Source organism: Procambarus clarkii, chromosome 22 (genome assembly GCF_040958095.1).
Source record: "Procambarus clarkii isolate CNS0578487 chromosome 22, FALCON_Pclarkii_2.0, whole genome shotgun sequence".
In the NCBI taxonomy this organism is placed as follows: domain Eukaryota; kingdom Metazoa; phylum Arthropoda; class Malacostraca; order Decapoda; family Cambaridae; genus Procambarus; species Procambarus clarkii.
The window spans coordinates 30,909,303-30,927,025 of record NC_091171.1 but is presented as its reverse complement, the minus strand read 5'-3'; the positions used below and the strand labels follow the sequence as shown (position 1 = coordinate 30,927,025).

The 17,723-nt window shown below is 44.9% G+C and overlaps 1 protein-coding gene across 4 annotated transcripts; it reads right to left on the bottom strand.

Annotated features, from left to right (window-relative positions):
• Positions 1-8,175: 8,175 nt before the first annotated feature.
• Iyd (Iodotyrosine deiodinase) lies at positions 8,176-16,455 on the bottom strand. Of its 4 annotated transcripts, none has more exons than XM_045742996.2 (7): positions 16,331-16,455; positions 15,147-15,342; positions 10,235-10,337; positions 9,805-9,935; positions 9,265-9,390; positions 8,777-8,967; positions 8,176-8,525 (listed from the first exon to the last, which is right to left on the bottom strand). In XM_045742996.2, the coding sequence occupies exons 2-7, from the start codon at positions 15,337-15,339 to the stop codon at positions 8,343-8,345; spliced, it is 927 nt and encodes a 308-aa protein (XP_045598952.1). In that variant the 5' UTR covers positions 15,340-15,342; positions 16,331-16,455; the 3' UTR covers positions 8,176-8,342. The 4 variants fall into 4 exon arrangements, with proteins under 4 accessions (XP_045598952.1, XP_045598946.1, XP_045598958.1 ...); XM_045742990.2 differs by having other exon boundaries at positions 16,264-16,392; XM_045743002.2 differs by having other exon boundaries at positions 16,285-16,379.
• Between the last annotated feature and the right edge of the window lie 1,268 nt (positions 16,456-17,723).

Below are 17,723 nucleotides of genomic sequence, written 5' to 3'. Positions count from 1 at the left end.
TTGATTGCCTCGATTTTCTTCTCTAGTGGTTGGACCCCTGCTGCTGACACACGGTGTCCCAAGAAATCCAGCTCTGGAACATGGAAAATACACTTCTCGGAGTTGAGCTGCAAGCCGAAGTTGCGCAGACGGGTGAGAAGGAGTCGGAGGTGTAGCAGATGTTCTGTTGGTGATGTACTGGCCACCAGCAGATCGTCAATGTAGGCGTAGCAAAAAGGAAGGTCCTTAACTACTTGGTCGATGAAGCGTTGGAATGTCTGGGCTGCATTCCGTAGACCAAAAGGCATCCGGACGAATTCAAACAGTCCAAAAGGTGTTGTGATCGCTGTTTTCGGAATGTCTGCCGGTTCCACAGGGATCTGGTGAAATGCCCGCACAAGGTCAATTCTCGAAAAAACGGTTGCGTTGCTCAATCCCTGTGAGAAATCCTGGATGTGTGGTATTGGGTAGCGATCCGGCAGAGTATGAACGTTGAGAGCCCTGTAGTCTCCGCAAGGGCGCCATTCCCCTGGGGCTGTTTTCGGGACCATATGGAGAGGTGAAGCCCATGGACTGTTCGAAGGGCGGATTATTCCCGCCTCCTGTAGCTTATTGAATTCAGCACGTGCTACCGCCAGTCGTTCCGGTGCCAGGCGGCGTGGTCTGGCGAAGGTAGGTGCTCCCGTTGTGGTAATGTGATGCGTAATCGTATGTTGCACCTCTGGTCGAGGGCTAGCGGGTTGGGTCACATCTTTGAATTCATCCAGGAGTGCTTGAAGTTCCGTAGATGCGACTGGGGTGACGATGTTAACTTGTGGTGAGGTACTAGGAGAGGCTCGAAGTACTGCACCTGCGGGATCCACCATAAGTCGATGGTGTTGCAGGAAATCCCATCCAAGAATGGGTTGTTCCACATCCGCTATGAGGAAAGTCCACGTAAAGCGACCCAGAGAGGCGAACTCGAGAACCAGGGCGCGGGTCCCATATGTACGGACGGACGTACCATTGGCGGCTCGTAAGTCCAAACCAGGAGTACGGGTTGGTTTGACCAGTGGGGGAGGCAACACACTAGCTGCTGCACCTGTGTCAACGAGGAAACGGCGTTTGGTTATGACGTCAGATATGTAGAGCAGTGTAGTGTTTGAAATGGCGGGGTCACTGGCCGTTAACAGTCCCCGCCGAAGTAGTTTCCCGACCAGGAACAAGGAGCCCTACAGTTGCGGGCTTGGTGTCCGAACTTCTGGTGGTAAGAACAAAGTTCTCCACGACGTTCTCGCTGTCGCTTAGAGACTGATACTGGATTCGCATGGTACGTCTTCCCTGGGTGGAAAAAACGCCGGTTCTGGAGGACGTCGAGTTGTTGGGTGTCTGTAGTCTGCTGTGTATCACCGAGGCGGGACAGCGTAGCGTTATCAGACGTCGTATGAAGCCGGTCTGCCAGTGTAGCCAGTTGGGCTAATGGGGTGTCGTCAGCCATACTGAATAGGGCCGATTGAATGTGTTTTGGACAGAGTTGTATCCACAGTGATCTCACAATCTCGCTGGGGGCTGGACCAGTTGCAGTATGCATCACATACTGAATATGCCGCAGAAGCTGGGCTGGTGTTTTGTCTACTAACCTTTTGTCAGTGAGGAGTTGGTCCCTTTGTTGAATGCGGCGTTTCATTGCTGCCTGTAGAAGAGCGGCCTTCAATGCAGTGTACGTCCTGGTGTCCGGTGATGGCGCGGTGATGACAGCGGAGGCAGTGTGCATAGCCTCCGAGGTAAGTGTTGGCAGGGTACAGGCATATCGGGCTTTCTCAGTCGAAATTTCGTGAAGGTCGAAAATAGCCTCCATCTGCATGAACCAAAATTCTGGCTCATCTGCGTTGTATGCTGGAAACCTGGTAGATAAATCCATGGCGAAGATCTAGTTTGTGACTAGGTGTTCTTTGTCACTCACTGGGTCACCAATGTAACGGTTCTATTGTTACGTAAAGTATGGTGACAAATAAACACAGACACTAAGATACTATATATATATTTGGTCGAATATACAGAAGTACACAGGTGATACTTTGGTGTGAGTTGAGCGCACTGAGCGTCGGTACAGTATCTCGCAAGTGTCTGCTCTAGACCACACTTGAAAGTAGACTAGTTAATGTTCGCTACACCGCTGCTTATATTGCTCGGGCATCTCACCGTGTTGCCCGGGCAACGCCTCACCTCATTCATCTCCAAAGGTTGACAGGAACATTAACACTATATTTGGAGCGAGTATATTATTGGGATAATCTACTCGCTACACTATCATATGGGGAAGTGTTCTGTTTGATAAAAAATCATTGCGAGTTCCCCGCCGACGTAGTCTTCTTCATGGGAGGGGGGGTGGGTGAAGGGAGACCCCACTCCACAGGCCAACACCACACCAGCAGGGCACCACCAACGCTCGCGAGTACCGGCAATATCACTAGCCGGGTGCACACTGAAGAGCGAGGCAGAGAACGTCCGCGCCCTCTGGCGGTCAGCTGACCAATCCCATGCGCAACACACGACTTCAGCTGAGGAAAATACTATAGTTCCCCCCACAACCTTCTACCATCCCAAACCTGACTAACAGAAAACGGAAGCACTGACCAGACTGCAGACCCTATACTATCCCAAACTGACCCATCCATGTCCCAAGTACTCTCACCTTCTTCTCCCAACATTTTCCCCTCCACTTCTATTCTCACTTCAAACACTACAACTTCCGATACATCCCACTTGGCCCCTTTCAACAAGCCTTCTGCCATCTTTCATCCCCCACCAGCTCCAGTTATTCCTTCTGTAACTCTTCTCATCCCCCGAGCCCGCTCAGCGACCCGTTGTCTTACTCCCACTTCCCGCTGTCATCTTCCCATTACTCCTACCTCCCTCCTCCAAGACGCACCCTCCTCAGTAACTGCCGCACTCATTGAATCACGCAAACCTCATGTTCATCTTGTACATGCACAAAACCCCACCAGCACCCCATCAAAACCTCAACATTCATAAAGATCATCCAATTCATTGTGCGGGCATATTTTTCTATTAGACACTTGATGTCAGATTTTATCGAGATCGAGAGACCTGATGTGCTATTATTAAATAGAACAATCATTACGAACTCACATAAAATCAAACATTATGGCTACTCCTCTTAACCAGTCACCAGATGAAGCACATGAAGGAGTTGCAACACTCATACGTTCTTCATACAAACACGAACTTTTACACACTCTTTGGCTTCAAAAACACTTTCTAGCCATTAAATTCCACACGCAAAAGGATTCTTTCATCATCTGCACAACCTACAACCGTTCTAAAACTGGCATTCCCATGCAAGACATCACAACTCTCGTCAACCACACTCACTCGCTTTTTTTTCTTGCTTGCAGGCCTCAATGCACAACACCCCACATTTCACCATAATAACATAAATCGGCACGGTCAACAGCTTCACCAAATATACACCCAAAAAATCTATTCTTTCTTGGCCCTGAATTCCCCACTTTTTTCAGTCACACAGGTTCTGGCAGACCTGATCTCAAATTCACCAACAGACTTGGCAACAACCTACAACACCACATTTCACCAGGACCCATTACGGGCTCTGATCATATTCCCTTAATTCTCACAGTCTCCACAAATCCTATTCTCATCCCCAGCACTCCTCAATTCTCATACCATAGGGCAAATTGGGACATGTTCAAACAACACATTGATGACACTGATCTCGCTTATGAATACAATGACAAACATGATACTGATATCGACACACATGCACGCAACATACAAGACACCATCATTCATGCTGCAAGCATCTCCATTCCTAAAACAACACACAAACCTCATTTCACTTTCACTCCTTCCATTCGCACAAAACGCCTCTTAGCTTGTTATCATACAAGATTCTTACATAACATGCATCGTCATGGACAAGTACTCTGGGACCTTACAACATTTAAAAAAAACACATCCTTGACAGCCTAGATGGAGACCACACACAACACTGGAGACACCTCATAGAACAAGCAGAACAACACAGAAAACTGACACCAAGAATTCTGGAGGCAAATCAAACGCTCACAAGGATCAACTCTCACACCGTTTAAATACCTTCTACATAACAAAATCACTGATCCTGATAAAGTACTTAACATTTTTAAACACCACTGGGAACAAATATTTCATTCACATCCTCCTGAACCAACTGCCCTTCCCAACATTGAAGTAGTTGAAGACTGGATACACCAAAACAGACATGAAACCACACCTCACGACCTCATCCACCTTGACAACCTCAACTCACGCACTGAACTACAGACTCCCCTGACTCCAGTTGATGTCAAGACAGCTCTCATGAGCACTCGTCGCAGTGCATCTGGCATTCGACAAAACCTTCTTAGACAACTCCCTGTTTCTATAACTTATTCACCGCCTTCCTTGCCTCTGGATATTTCCCTCTCACCTTCAAATTTGCCACTGTTCTTATTCCAAAACCTGGGAAACCTCACACTGACCCAAGAACTATAGACCCATCAGCCTTCTACAGACACTTGGCAAAGTCTTTGAAAGGCTGGTCAACATGAGACTTAGAACCCACCTAGAAGACAATTACTTACTAACAAACAGTTTGGATTTCGGCCTCACTGGTCCACACATGACGCCTTAAACATCATGACCAATTACCTCAGCATCAATCAGCACCAAAGACTTAAGACTGCACTCATCACTAAGGACGTTGAGAAGGCCTTTGACACTGGCATGACGGCCTCAAATTCAAACTATGCAATAACTTTAATCTTCCACTCATCACCACTAAACTTCTTTCTAACTACTTAGGCAATAGGACGATGAGGATTAAGTTCCTCCGACAACACCCTGACTATTTCAGCTTACATGCTGGTGTTCCCCAAGGTTCTGCTCTTGCCCCGACACTTCATCCTATAAATCAACGACATTTCTGACCCTGTTCATCACACTTCATTAACCATATGCTACGCTGATGATGTCTCTCACCTTGTCACCAGCAACACCATTGAAACACTATCACGCAGAGCACAAGCAGAACTCGATACTGTCACAGAATGGGAGTATGACTGGCGCATTAAAACCAACTCCAACAAATAAAAAATCACCTACTTTTTCTGTAAAAGAATTATACGACCTATTCCTATTCAACTCTATTCACTCTCTTCTAATCCTACTAATATATCTATCTCCTTCCACCACAGTTCCTGGCCTCACACTTGATCGACAACTACTCTTTCACACACACATTACACAAACATAGAACAGCTCTCCAAGCCATAAAAAAATTGTACAGATTTAGATTTGCAAAACCTGACAAAAATGCACCTGTATAAAGCCCTTATTAGACCTCTCCTAACATACGCTCCACTAGCTCTTCTTTAACCGCACCTACTAATAAACTAAAGCTTCAGAGAATACAGAACAGAGCACTTAGATGGGTACTCAACACCCGATGGCGAGAATTCAACACCAGTGAAAGTCTTCATGAAAGTACCAACATTCCTGCCCTCAATGTCTACTGGAAAACTTTATTAGACAAACAACTTGATAGACTACTCACTTATCACGAACAACACATTGACTTTCTTTTACACACTCTTAGACTATCACGAAACACCCACGACCTCTAATCATGATCCTCCTCCTAACTCTGTAATTCGATAAACTATAGCTCTCAACCCCCATCATCCATAAATATACAGCTCTCAACACTCAGTATAAACCATCCGTAAAAGTCCAGCCCTGACGCTTTTGAGCCAATCACTGCGGTGTTGTGAGTTTGATGACCCTGTTGTTGTTGTCACTGTTGTTGCCACTGAGACACCCGACCGAGTACTTGCCTCGAATGCCGCAACCAAACGACACGCAGCTCAGTTTAGCCCTGGCACTTTTTCCTCTTACAAATCTACGTCCTCTCACCCCCTTTTATCTTCTTCTTGTCCCCACTTCCAAGCTCGCCCTTCGGGGTGTCTCATCCTGTATATATTCAGGTTCGGATGCGCAACACTAATCGTTGGGGGGGAAAGGGGGAATTTGCCTACTTTAGATGCCGCCTGCACACGACTGTAAAGCTGCCGCCCAGTTGGGTGGGTGTGGCGCAAGACTAGTAACTACATGTATGATGAGTCACGTAAAGGGCCTTGTATAGCGACTTGTAAGCCTATTATTGAATCACTTGATATAAAAAGATCATGTATATGTATTTATGTAAATGAGTATATATATGTATGTGTATATAACTAACAATTGTATAACTAGTTCCAAAAAGAGTCACTTGCTTAGCTAAACAAACTCTGGTGTTTAGTTCCTGAACCCATTATGTGCCTCTAACCCTTTCCACCACCTCTCACGGAATGGGTATGGGGTACATAAAGAAAAATCGAAATAGAATTCATAAAGTGTGCAGACAGTGAAACATTAGAGACAGTATAACAAACAATTTGGATATGTTTTAGTAGATTGATTAGGATAATCTAGAGATGCAATCGATGGTTTTACAAGCAGCTCAATTTGGAAGCAAAAATTTTTAGCCTTTCGAGCTGAACCAGAAAATTATTGAACGAGATCGGTTTGACGATTAACACGGAAAATAAGATTTTGAAACTTTTCTAAATTCCATTCCAATTCCAGCACCTGACATTGACCACGTCAAGTGACCCTCACTCGCCACACCCTTACACCACCGTCTCCATCCTGGTCGATCTCGAACCCATTGTTGATGTGACGACTTGTATTGAATTTTGTAACTAGCTCATCAAGATTGTAACTTGCTTAGCTAAATGAATTGTGGGGTTCAGTCCCTGAGCCCATTATGTGTCTCTAACCCTATCCACTACCGCCCACACGATGGGTATGGGGTGCATAATAAATGAACTAAACTAACTCTTCCCTTACTCCTAGCCTCTAAGATACCAAATTCTAATGACTTGCGTGATTGGTCCTGGTTGCTTATGGAGTATGTGCGCAATGGTCATTGCAACACCAGTGAACTGCTCATCCAATGAGCTCTCCAGAGACGCCCACCGAGGCAGACCCCAAGTCCAGAACTAAAGGTCTTATGATCGTACAAGGTTGCAGGTGCACTGAGATGCCACTATGTCCTTCACGACGCGCGATCACACTGCACCATGAAGACAAGACTACGTCATTGTTTTCAGCGATTGACTTTTGTCACGTCCAATACAGTTATCTTGCTGATTAAACGGGTGGTGTTGCATAGCTTTCAAACCCAAATATGTCTGGCATCGGCGCGGCTGCAATTTTTTTTTTCTTTTTATTTTTTATAAACCAAAGCTTATTTCACTTACCATAGTTACTTACGAAGTAAAATGCTATTTATACATTTTCTTAAATCTTTAGGATGTCCGTTTATAATTTTTTTTTATTACAGTCTTATTCTTTTAATACTTGAAACTATAAATACACAAATACACCAGAATTACCCATTATACAAATTCATCGTTATTACCAATTCATCGACTGTACTTCTTGGTCATTACAAGTTATTAATAACTAAAACTGTACCATTCAAAAATATTCAGAAGCGCTGTTGGTTGCGTAAAGCAGACCTAAAGCTCTCAAGCATTGTTCTCTCCATAAAACTAAATTATAATCTGCAACTCAAAATTCCCATCGACTCCCAAAATAATTTTGTAGATTATTGCCAACTTTGGTCCAGGCTCCCTGGAGGGTTCCCCATCCCATCCCTTGTCTTATCGACTCATGACGGGGGTAGAAATAGCCTAAACTACTCTATACCTTTGAGATGTAATTCTTTCTTGTCTCAATAAACATACTTTAACTTGAACGGACTCTGGTCAAGTCAGAGCCCAACACGAGCCTCTTGGAACGGTCAGTACCGATCTTGACCCTCCAGTGCCCGAGTCTCCCATAGTTCAGCTAGGCCCGCTAGCCAGACTGGTCTAGATATGACAAACCACGTCGATGGCAAAGCCAGACATCTTTTATCTGGCGTCTGGCTCAAGAAACCCACCAGCAAAGTCTACTTGGCTCCAAGTGTCAGGCAGCACCACCGCTGCTGCCATAGAGAAGCCGGAACACACAACTAAAAATCTAGCATAAACATGGCTTTTAAACTGCTCACGCGAGCAGTCTCACAGCTTTCATATAAAAATTAAATTTTACTTTATTCAGGGGCAGTTTTTAATGTTACTTTTATTAGAATTAACATTATTGAAGCTTTTGACATTAATATTACATAAAATAATGAACATGCCCAGAAGTTCCAAATTCAAACAATGGAACATGGAATTCTTGAGACACCGTCGGCCACCAGCACGTGGAACCTCCCCCTCACGTCCGACCTGCTACACCACCACCATGATCTTGTCTAGGGGCTTCCGGGAGAGGTTGGGGATTGTGGTGTTGGGGGCGGGGTAGCCGAGTGGCATCAACAGCAGCAGCTTCTCGTTGATGGGACGCTTCAGCAGTGTCCTCAGTGACGGCCCGCAGTTGAGGGGCGTCGAGGTGAGAGTCGCCAAGCCTGCACTCTGGGGGAGAAGTAATCAAGATATAATACAGGAGAAAACTCCATCAGTCCTATTGGACTCTGGAAGGTGAACAAGGACAATGATCTGGTATAGGACTGAGATAACTACTAAGACCAATTATCAAGTTGGGAAGACTACTTAGCACTGTCCATCACGAGATATTCAAAGGTCCTAAATATCACTCTGGATAACAGTACTAAAGCTAAATAAAATATTTTAACAAGCTCTTTGCAAAATACACAAATAATTACGTGGATAGCACTGAGGAGAATACCGCCGGCCAGGGCAGTCGAGATCTCGTGATAGTAATGGGTTCTCTTGCTACCATCTGGCAAGAGACCATAGGTCTGCTTGAAGACCAGAATGAGCCAAGGAGCCACCGTCAGGTACTCCTTCACCCAGTCTGTCCGCATGGCTCTCAGGTCCATCACCCACTCCGTACCTGCATCATGCACACACCAACACGTTCTTAACAGGTTTTACATTAAGATAAAACCTACTGACAAGCCAAGAAGGGTCAGGGGTCATTGCAGCTATTAACCTCTAGTCTGCACAACTATTTAAAAGCTCTACATACAGGTGCACACTACCAAAAATTTTAATCTTATTAAAAACCAAATCCCGTGACGATTGGAGCAGCGCAAGGGATAACTTCACACATTACCATATGAATATGAAGCTGAATATGCTGGTAATATTTTCACATTTTGGAATGACTATAGAAATGGACAAAACTAACCCATTCTCTTTGTGTAGTTTATCTCTTCTTCAGTTTCCACGATGGTTCTTATCTGCTGCTTCACCTCGGGGTCCGACACCACCACGAATGTCCACGGCTCCGTGTGCGCTCCGGAGGGGGCAGTTCCTGCAGAAGGGCAACATTAGATAATGTAAACCGTTTTGAAAGAATATATCGGAGCGAAATAGAAGGGTGCATCAGTTCTGGGACTGGATTAAAGTACCGGAAACTATAATTGCCCTGGACGCCAAATTATAGTGCCAAAGTTTTATCGTATTTTAAGGATTAGAGAAAAATAAACTAATGAAAGTCAAAGAGCCCAAACGCCCCCCCCCCACCCCTGCAGTAAATTTCAACACCCAGTGTTGCAGCAAATCTAGCATAAAACTTTTCAAATATGCTATAGGAACTCCTAAGCTTTGCTTGACTGGATCCTGCCAGCCTTTAGGCCAGAGCTATTCCCAACCAACCCAAGGAGATTAGTCGGGCCGACCAATCGCCTCGTGACTGCGACAATTAAGATAAACTTTTGAACGTTACCTGCGGCTTTAATGACGTTGTCGACGACCTCGCGAGGGACGGGGTCAGAGCTGAAGACGCGGATAGTACGACGCTGCTTCATCAGCTCGTAGAACGCCCTCGACTTCTCTATGCTCTCCTCCGGCGTCACCCTGGACCACACGTACGAGAACACAGTCATTACCACACATGACGCAGCAGCCATGATGGTAGGGAAAGAACATTCTCAGAGGATTTATGTACATTAATACCCAAAATTATGGGGAACTATCGAAAGGCGCCAAGCCCGGAAATCACCACATAGTACCGTATAAGGAAAACAATTTAAATACATCCTACACGTCATTCAGTAGACCTCTAGCATATGCTCAACCCTAATTATCTTGGCAACAGTAAGCAGTAGCCGGGGCTAGACCACCGAGGTGGCCAACACTAAAGAACTATTACTCACTTTGTGAATTTGTAGTGAACGTGAGTTAGGTCCTCTGGCCACAGTGGTTCACGTGTGTCGGAAGCGACTAGGTCCTTGTCCCTGTCGCCCACGCCGCCAGACACTGTACCAGCAGCAGCAGGAGGAGGGTTAATGGGAACTGAACTCCTCTGGAAACTAACATGTCTACTTCAAACCTTTTCAGTTAACAAATCAGACAACATTCCCAGAGGTGTATGTAATGGAAGCCTCCAACACTAGTGAAATTTTATCTTCTGCAGTACGTGTAACAGACTTTTGTATTGCAATAGTAATACGTTTAATTAAGCGCACTAATATAATAACAAAAGGATAATGGAAACTTCAGAAGCCTACAGGCCCACACCAGCCTGCTATTTATGGCCAAAATTCGTTCATCCGCGTCTCGCCTACGCCTCTACCACCCTGGGGGCCCCGCTAGTGTTACTGGTGTCTTCAGGTTTACATGGAAACTAAATCGGTACAATTTGGTAGAACTGCCAAGTATAAGCTTTCAAAATTGACACCATCTCATTTTTTACAGTTTGTGGTTCTTTACTCTACTAGAATTTGCTCCTCAAAGCAAATTCTATTAGTTTTTAGGGAAGCAGTATACTGTAATTGGGGCTTCAGGATGAACAAATTTTGACCATAAGTTTTAGACTAGAGGGGTAATTTTTGGCCAGTACATTAACATCAGCCCGCCCTCTCTGGTCAAATGCTCGTTAATCGAACCTGTTATACCCCTTGGCACCTACGCTGCCTCGCGGCGATACCCACTTTTGGGACGGGCTTCAAGTATCAACCTCGAGGAAGACTAAGGCAGTTCTTTGCCAGTTGGCAAAGGCAGTTCGTTGTTGACTTCAATCCTCGTTCTGGCAACTCTTGCGACGGCGCTGGAAGCGAATTGTCCAATTGAAAGGCAAACGCCAATTTCAACAACGTGGAGAGGGGGGGGGGGACCCTGCTGCATGGGTAACAACAGCTCCATAACGACCTACTCCAGGCTTTGCGCCCAGGAGAGGACACTCCAGCCTCGGGAACCAGAGTGCAACTCCAAAGTCTCCCAAGACTGCAGGATGCCTACTACACCTCTCGTCAAATAACTTTGAAGCCACTTTAATTTATAAATATAAACGTTCAGTGTTCGAATTTCACTTATGTTTCAGCCACATATTACTAACGAGACCAAACAGAACCTCAATACCCAATTGTGCACCAGATTCTAAGAGAATTTTAATTTCTATACAAGAATACCAATTTTGAAGGCACACTAACACCGATGCTGGAGAGTCTGGGGGTCGTCCGCCGCTGGTCGTCACATATGATAAACACTCAACTCTTAACACTTCTCGGGAGGTGACTATTGCAGTAGACTACTGGCATACTTTTAGGAAGGCGGTTTGTAATTTATGTGGAGATTCAGTCGGCTCCTAACAGTGGTGTTGACTAGTCTCGCCCAAATTATCCTCTAGTTTCATGTTGCGGAATCCTCTTCCATTATAGATTGAAACAAGAGAGAATGACCAAGTGTTGCCGGGTGGAGTGGTTTCTAATGTGCTGATTGCCCCGACAATTTGTGTCTTCTTGGCTGGAGTAGAGACTGCCACTGGCTGCTGAAATAATTCAGTTTCGTCACCTCCGACTTCAACATTTTCTGACGAGACTATAGGTAGGAGGAACTAATTTTCCTCAAAATTGACCCAAGAATTCAAGAAATGGGTAGATTCCAACTCTGGAGGCTGCATATGAAAGTGATGGAACTTAACTCAGATTAGGGAGTTTAGTTTCCTAAATCATTTGTCGAACTGACAGTGAAGCGGGTGTCGTCCGTGGCCTGCCCCCTCCTCCCCCATGCCACGGGGAGGGAGGAGCGGAGGCGAGTTTGAGCCATTGAAGTGACACGTGCCAAAGGATTCCACATTTGCCGCGAAAATCAGCTTGTACTGTGACCTTTAAAAAAAACTGTGCTTGCCTATCAGTGACTGTGATGAGAGTCTTTGTACCCCGCTGCCTAGTTGCTTCCTCATGCTTGTATGGTGTCTGAATTACTCATTCTATTTCTGCGTTATGATTAGCACCCGTTGTTGCTCTGGGTCCGAGCCATAAACTGAAGTGTTACTCTTAGTTTTTTTTTAATTTAGTTCATTTATTATGCACCCCATACCCATCTTGTGGGCGGTAGTGGAAAGGGTTACAGAGGCACATAATGGGCTCAGGGACTGAACCCCATAATTCATTTAGCTAAGTTACAATCTTGATGAGCTAGTTACAAAATTCAATACAAGTCGTCACATCAACAATGGGTTCGAGATCCACCTCAAGTACAGGTTCTAAATTAAGCAACTGACATATGTGGAGAGCTAGTGTCACAATTTATGTTTGTCCTGCACACCGCCCCCCATCCAGTGGGCAGCGGTGGATAGGTTACAATCACTTAGTTACTACCTACAGTTAGCAAACTGGGAATATTTGGCTAAAATTTCTGGTAGTAGATCATTTTGAATGAAATATTTACACATCGTTGGAACATTGGTTATAGAATTGTCTCTAAATTCACGTACCTTTCGCACTCCATCACATAGTGAAGGAGGGTGTGCGAATAATTTTGTTGACAGTTTACATTTGGTCAGGTCTACATCAGCAGATAATGAGAATTCCCAGAGATACTTGTAACCGAGTCTAAGCCGAGCAGTAGTAACATCTAGAAGTCTGCTGATTTTATTGGATGATCCATTGATGTGTGGCTCCTCTTGCATGATAGTATGATAATAGATGGAATTACAGGTGTCAATTTCACTTTGCCTCAGATCTACAAGATCTTGTTGAAGTTCTTTGTGTACTATTACTCCCAGATTGCTTATTGACAATCCAAGGTTACACTATCGGCTCCTTTAAAGGCAGATTCTTTGGCTAACTTATCAGCTCTATCATGCATTCGGAGGCCAACATGAGATGGATACCACATGAAATGGACTGTTACCATCCTTAATAATTTTGTTGTATTTGTGTCTAGCTTCGGACACGAGCATGTTACAGTTATGTTTTAAAGAGTTGAGAGCATTTAAGGATGATAAGGAGTCACTTACAATTAATGTATCAAGTTTGGAGACTTGTACACATTTCAGTGCAAGGAGCTACTCTGTGGTAAAGGCTGACTTCAATCACAACATGAAATGCCAAGACAAGTCATGTGACCATAGCTATTACTACTCTGTCTGCTGGGGACATCCACAGTGACTATTTCCCCTTTGCAAAAATGCTGCAGACGAAAGCATGTCCACTTCAGCCACCTCCCAGCATGAAGTACAGTATGAACAGGTACCTCACCTCATTACATCCCAGTATGACAAGGACGCCAGCTCAGGTGATTAAACAATCAAGCAGTGGTTGTGTTACCTACAAAAGCCGGAATACCTTATACAACGAGAAAAAGGCCATGAAAGTCAACAATGGCGTCAAGGTGACCACTGCCACCCCCCCTCCACAAAGGGTTGATCACGACCCCCCTCTACCACCCCCGGGGTAAATATACCAGGCTGGCATTTGCACCTGAAGTTAGCAGTGACAGGAGGTACTCCTGGTTGAAACATGATCTCCCTCGTGCTGTTTGTTGACTCCATAGAACTTACACGCCCTAAACACGCCTCACCCTACATCTATGTAGCCAGGTCCCATGAAGACACCATCTCTGCCCTACTCCAAGATCAAGTGGGTGACATCACATTCAGTAACGCTGACTCTCCAGGAGATACAAAGAATACCTTGGCACTTTTTCCCCCCCATGACCTTGACATCTATGCGAAAGACTTATCAGGCGTATACAGTGTTAAGTAAGTAAGTCTGGGGGGGAGGGGAGAAGCCGCTAAACAAGATTGTCATCTAGGAAAACGAGGCGCCATCCTGCTGAGCGCGTTCTGATAATTTTCGCCACCCCTCCCTTCTAGACCGTTCAATTTCCTAGGCACCTACCCTATGAGCCAATCCCATAACACCCTGGGTGTCTTCGGCTGTCATACGTTTTTGATGCCAACACACTGGTCACAGCCAAGCATTGAATATCTCCAGTCACCTGTGCTTTCTGTGCAGACAATCATCCTAACTAAAGAATGCTCCAATAAAGTCCATTGTCTTGAGGCAGGAGACAACACCACAACCACCGAGCACAAGTGCTCCAGGTGCTTACGGGAAGGTGTCACCGCCTGGCACAAGGACTGTTACAAGTGTGTGTGTGTGTGTGTGTGACCGTATAGCACAGTAGGGCAACCCACCACCACACAACCCTGTGATGGTGTCCAAACGAAGGAGATTGCAAACTTTTCATTCTGTGCAGCGAGTAAGTCATTTATGATTGGTAGTATGAGGTTTTTGCTCCAGAAACCAATCAAAACCTAAACCGAAACCTATGTTCCAGAAGGTTTCGATTGCTTGAAGAGCCGACTTTGAATCAGAATATTATTCGTCCTCCATTTTTGTAAATGCACTGGTAGCTAGTTGTACTGGCCACTAGTTCAGTACATTAAAAAACATTGGAAGATTATTATTTTGCGATTCAAAGATGACTCTTGAAGCGATCGAAAACTTCTGGAAGATCGACAGCAAGAACCTCTTACTACCAATTATAAATGACCTAATCGCTGCACAGAATAAAGGGTCCACAGAATGCAGTGCACAGAATCTCCTTTGTATGGATACCATCACACAAATATAACATCACGCTACAGATCATTCATTAGTCGCACATATTTACTAGACGCAAAACATTGACAGTGCGAGCATTTCAGGAATTTTCAGTGTGTAGTTCATGTTGTACCCGAGCCTTGGGAATGTCCCATCCATCCCCCCCCCTCCCCCGAATATTTATTGTCTTAAAAACTAATTTCATAAGATACCTAGATACCATAAGCCTCCTCACCTGTAACGTTGACTCTCCCTTTCTTGGCCTGGTCCTCCAGCTGCTCCGGACGAGAGACTATATGGACCGTCCTGACGGGCCTGGAGGGTTGACTCAGCAACAGCTTCACCAGCAGGAAGGCCAGGCAGGCCAGGGTCACGTCCAGCCAGTTGGCGACCAGGAAAGGAGCCAAGTACTTCGTGGCCAGGCCCATCGTCTGGGGGCGGACCACCAGTCTAATACACTCAAGCATCTGACTTAACAAATCCAGATGTGGTAATATCACACAATTGAGGAAAAGAAGAACTACTGCTTGACCATCAGGGGGGGGGGTGAAACAAGGCAATTGGCACCAAGCAAGGGTAGTTTCACTGGACCAGACTCACGCCCCACTACACCACACACACACACTTTCCCCTCCCTGTAATGACTGGTATATTAAGTAGCTTTTGTTATCAAGCTAAAGGTTTGTTAAAATACCAGTATTTTTTTGTTAAATTTTGTTTTATTATGCACCCCATATTTACGTGAGCAGTAGAGGAAAAAAATTAAGAGTGCACAAAAGGTCTCTGAGACTTCAGATTATTACAGTAACTATTGCATCTATCCTACACACCTTATGTCAGTCAAGAGGTGGTGCCATTTCAATAGCCAAGTATTTAGTTAATAATTATGCACTAATGGCAGGTCTTATGTAACGCTAATAAATGCTTGTTTGAACTATGTACATATTACAAGGTCATAGGAGAACTGATAGTCCCGTGTTCGTGCCCGCCGCCACCACCATCACTGGTCAACCTAACCACCCGGTAGTTGACACGGTAGACACTAACCAACAGATTATTTCGCGCCTCTGATCGCGCCTCTGATTTAGACAATATCTAAAGAATTCCTACTTCAAAAGGCTGCGTTGCTCTTTAGGGATCGGCGAGGCTTAATTAGTACTTCGTCGTAATTAACAACCAAACATAACTAACGCACATTTCCCACAAGAACAAACAAATTAAATGACAGAAGGACTATTGGTCCATACACGCAACAACCATTACTATCCACCAAGACTCACTCATACACATGTCTAATCTACGCTTGAAACGAAGTAGCAATCCCATAGTCACTGCACTTTAATTATACTAACACAATCTGGTGTCATTGTTACCAGGTAGACTATCAAGAAGCAATACTGAAGAGGGCAACAGACTCACGTCACAGCGGCAGAGCTAGATATGATAACCACACAAGTCTGATTACAGTTCCAAACTGTTCCTGAAATCCTGACAAGAAGACGGGAAAGATCTGCATAAATGAAGTGGATGTGATTCGACTAGCAGCTATGCCAGATACCGCCATAAACGCCATCTATTGACTGACAGAGTAATCTTTACTTATCAGAGTAATCAGTCAGAGTAATCAAACCTAAACCATACTTGAAATTAGATCGCATCGTTGTTGGCTTACTGCTTGACTGCTCTGAGGAGTGTTTGCTGGGACGGGAGTGGCGGACTTGACCGTAAGTTGGACTTGCTTATTCATCACAGCACCTGGACATATACACACTGAAAAGGCGGACCCGGGTTCTCTGCGTATATACATAGATAGTTTACTTAAGTTCTGGACTATGTTCAGGGCTAAAGTATACTTGCTGATTGGTCAGTAAATTAGTATCATTGCCTTAATAACCCTCTTGCAGTTGGTAGGCCTTAAGTCCAACACCGATCCAAAAACTGATCACAGTGACTGCACAAAACAGATTTTGCCATTAAACTTTCTTAAAAACGAGCAGTTACACCATCAGCACTTCGCGTCATGTGGCGCGACTCTGTGTCACCGTCACACGCGGGAATCATGTAGAGGTTGTCGAAGGTTCTTGTTACTTAAGAAAGAATAATGATGTTATCTTGAGGTTATCTTGAGATGATATCGGGGTTTTAGTGTCTCCACCCCCAGGAAGCAGCCCGTGACAGCTGACTAACACCCAGGTACCTATTTTACTGCTAGGTAACAGCGGCATAGGGTGAAAGAAACTCTGCCCATTGTTTCTCGCCGGCGCCCGGGATCGATCCCGGAACCACAGGATCATAAATCCAGTGTGCTGTCCGCTCGGCCGACCGGCTCCAATAGATGCGAATAGATGTGCCGATAGATGCGAATAGTGTGTGCAAGTGAGGTGTTTACGACTCCTTGTTAAACATGGATGTTTTTAATTGTCCTGTCAGATTCATTATTTTTAAGTAATTATAAGACAAATAAACAATTGCATATTATGACCGCTTGTGAGGGACGGTGTAAGTGAGGAACTTTGAAATAGGTTCAAGTTAGCAATAGATGTGATTAGGAAAAAGAAAGAGGGTTTCTATGATATTTGGAGTTCTGCCGAAATTGTGTGTTGTGTTGAGTTGTTGTCTGGGGCAATTGGGATAAATTGCTGACTTGTAAGACTTTGTTGTAGTTGTGAAATAGAATTCCTCACGAACTGGGCCTCGTTCACTGGCCAGAACTCTAGGTAGTTGTTGTTTTAGACTCAGCTATAAGTTCCAAGCAGCACGGGCTGTGGTGAACCCGCCGTACACACCTGGCACAGGAGATGTGCGAACGCTA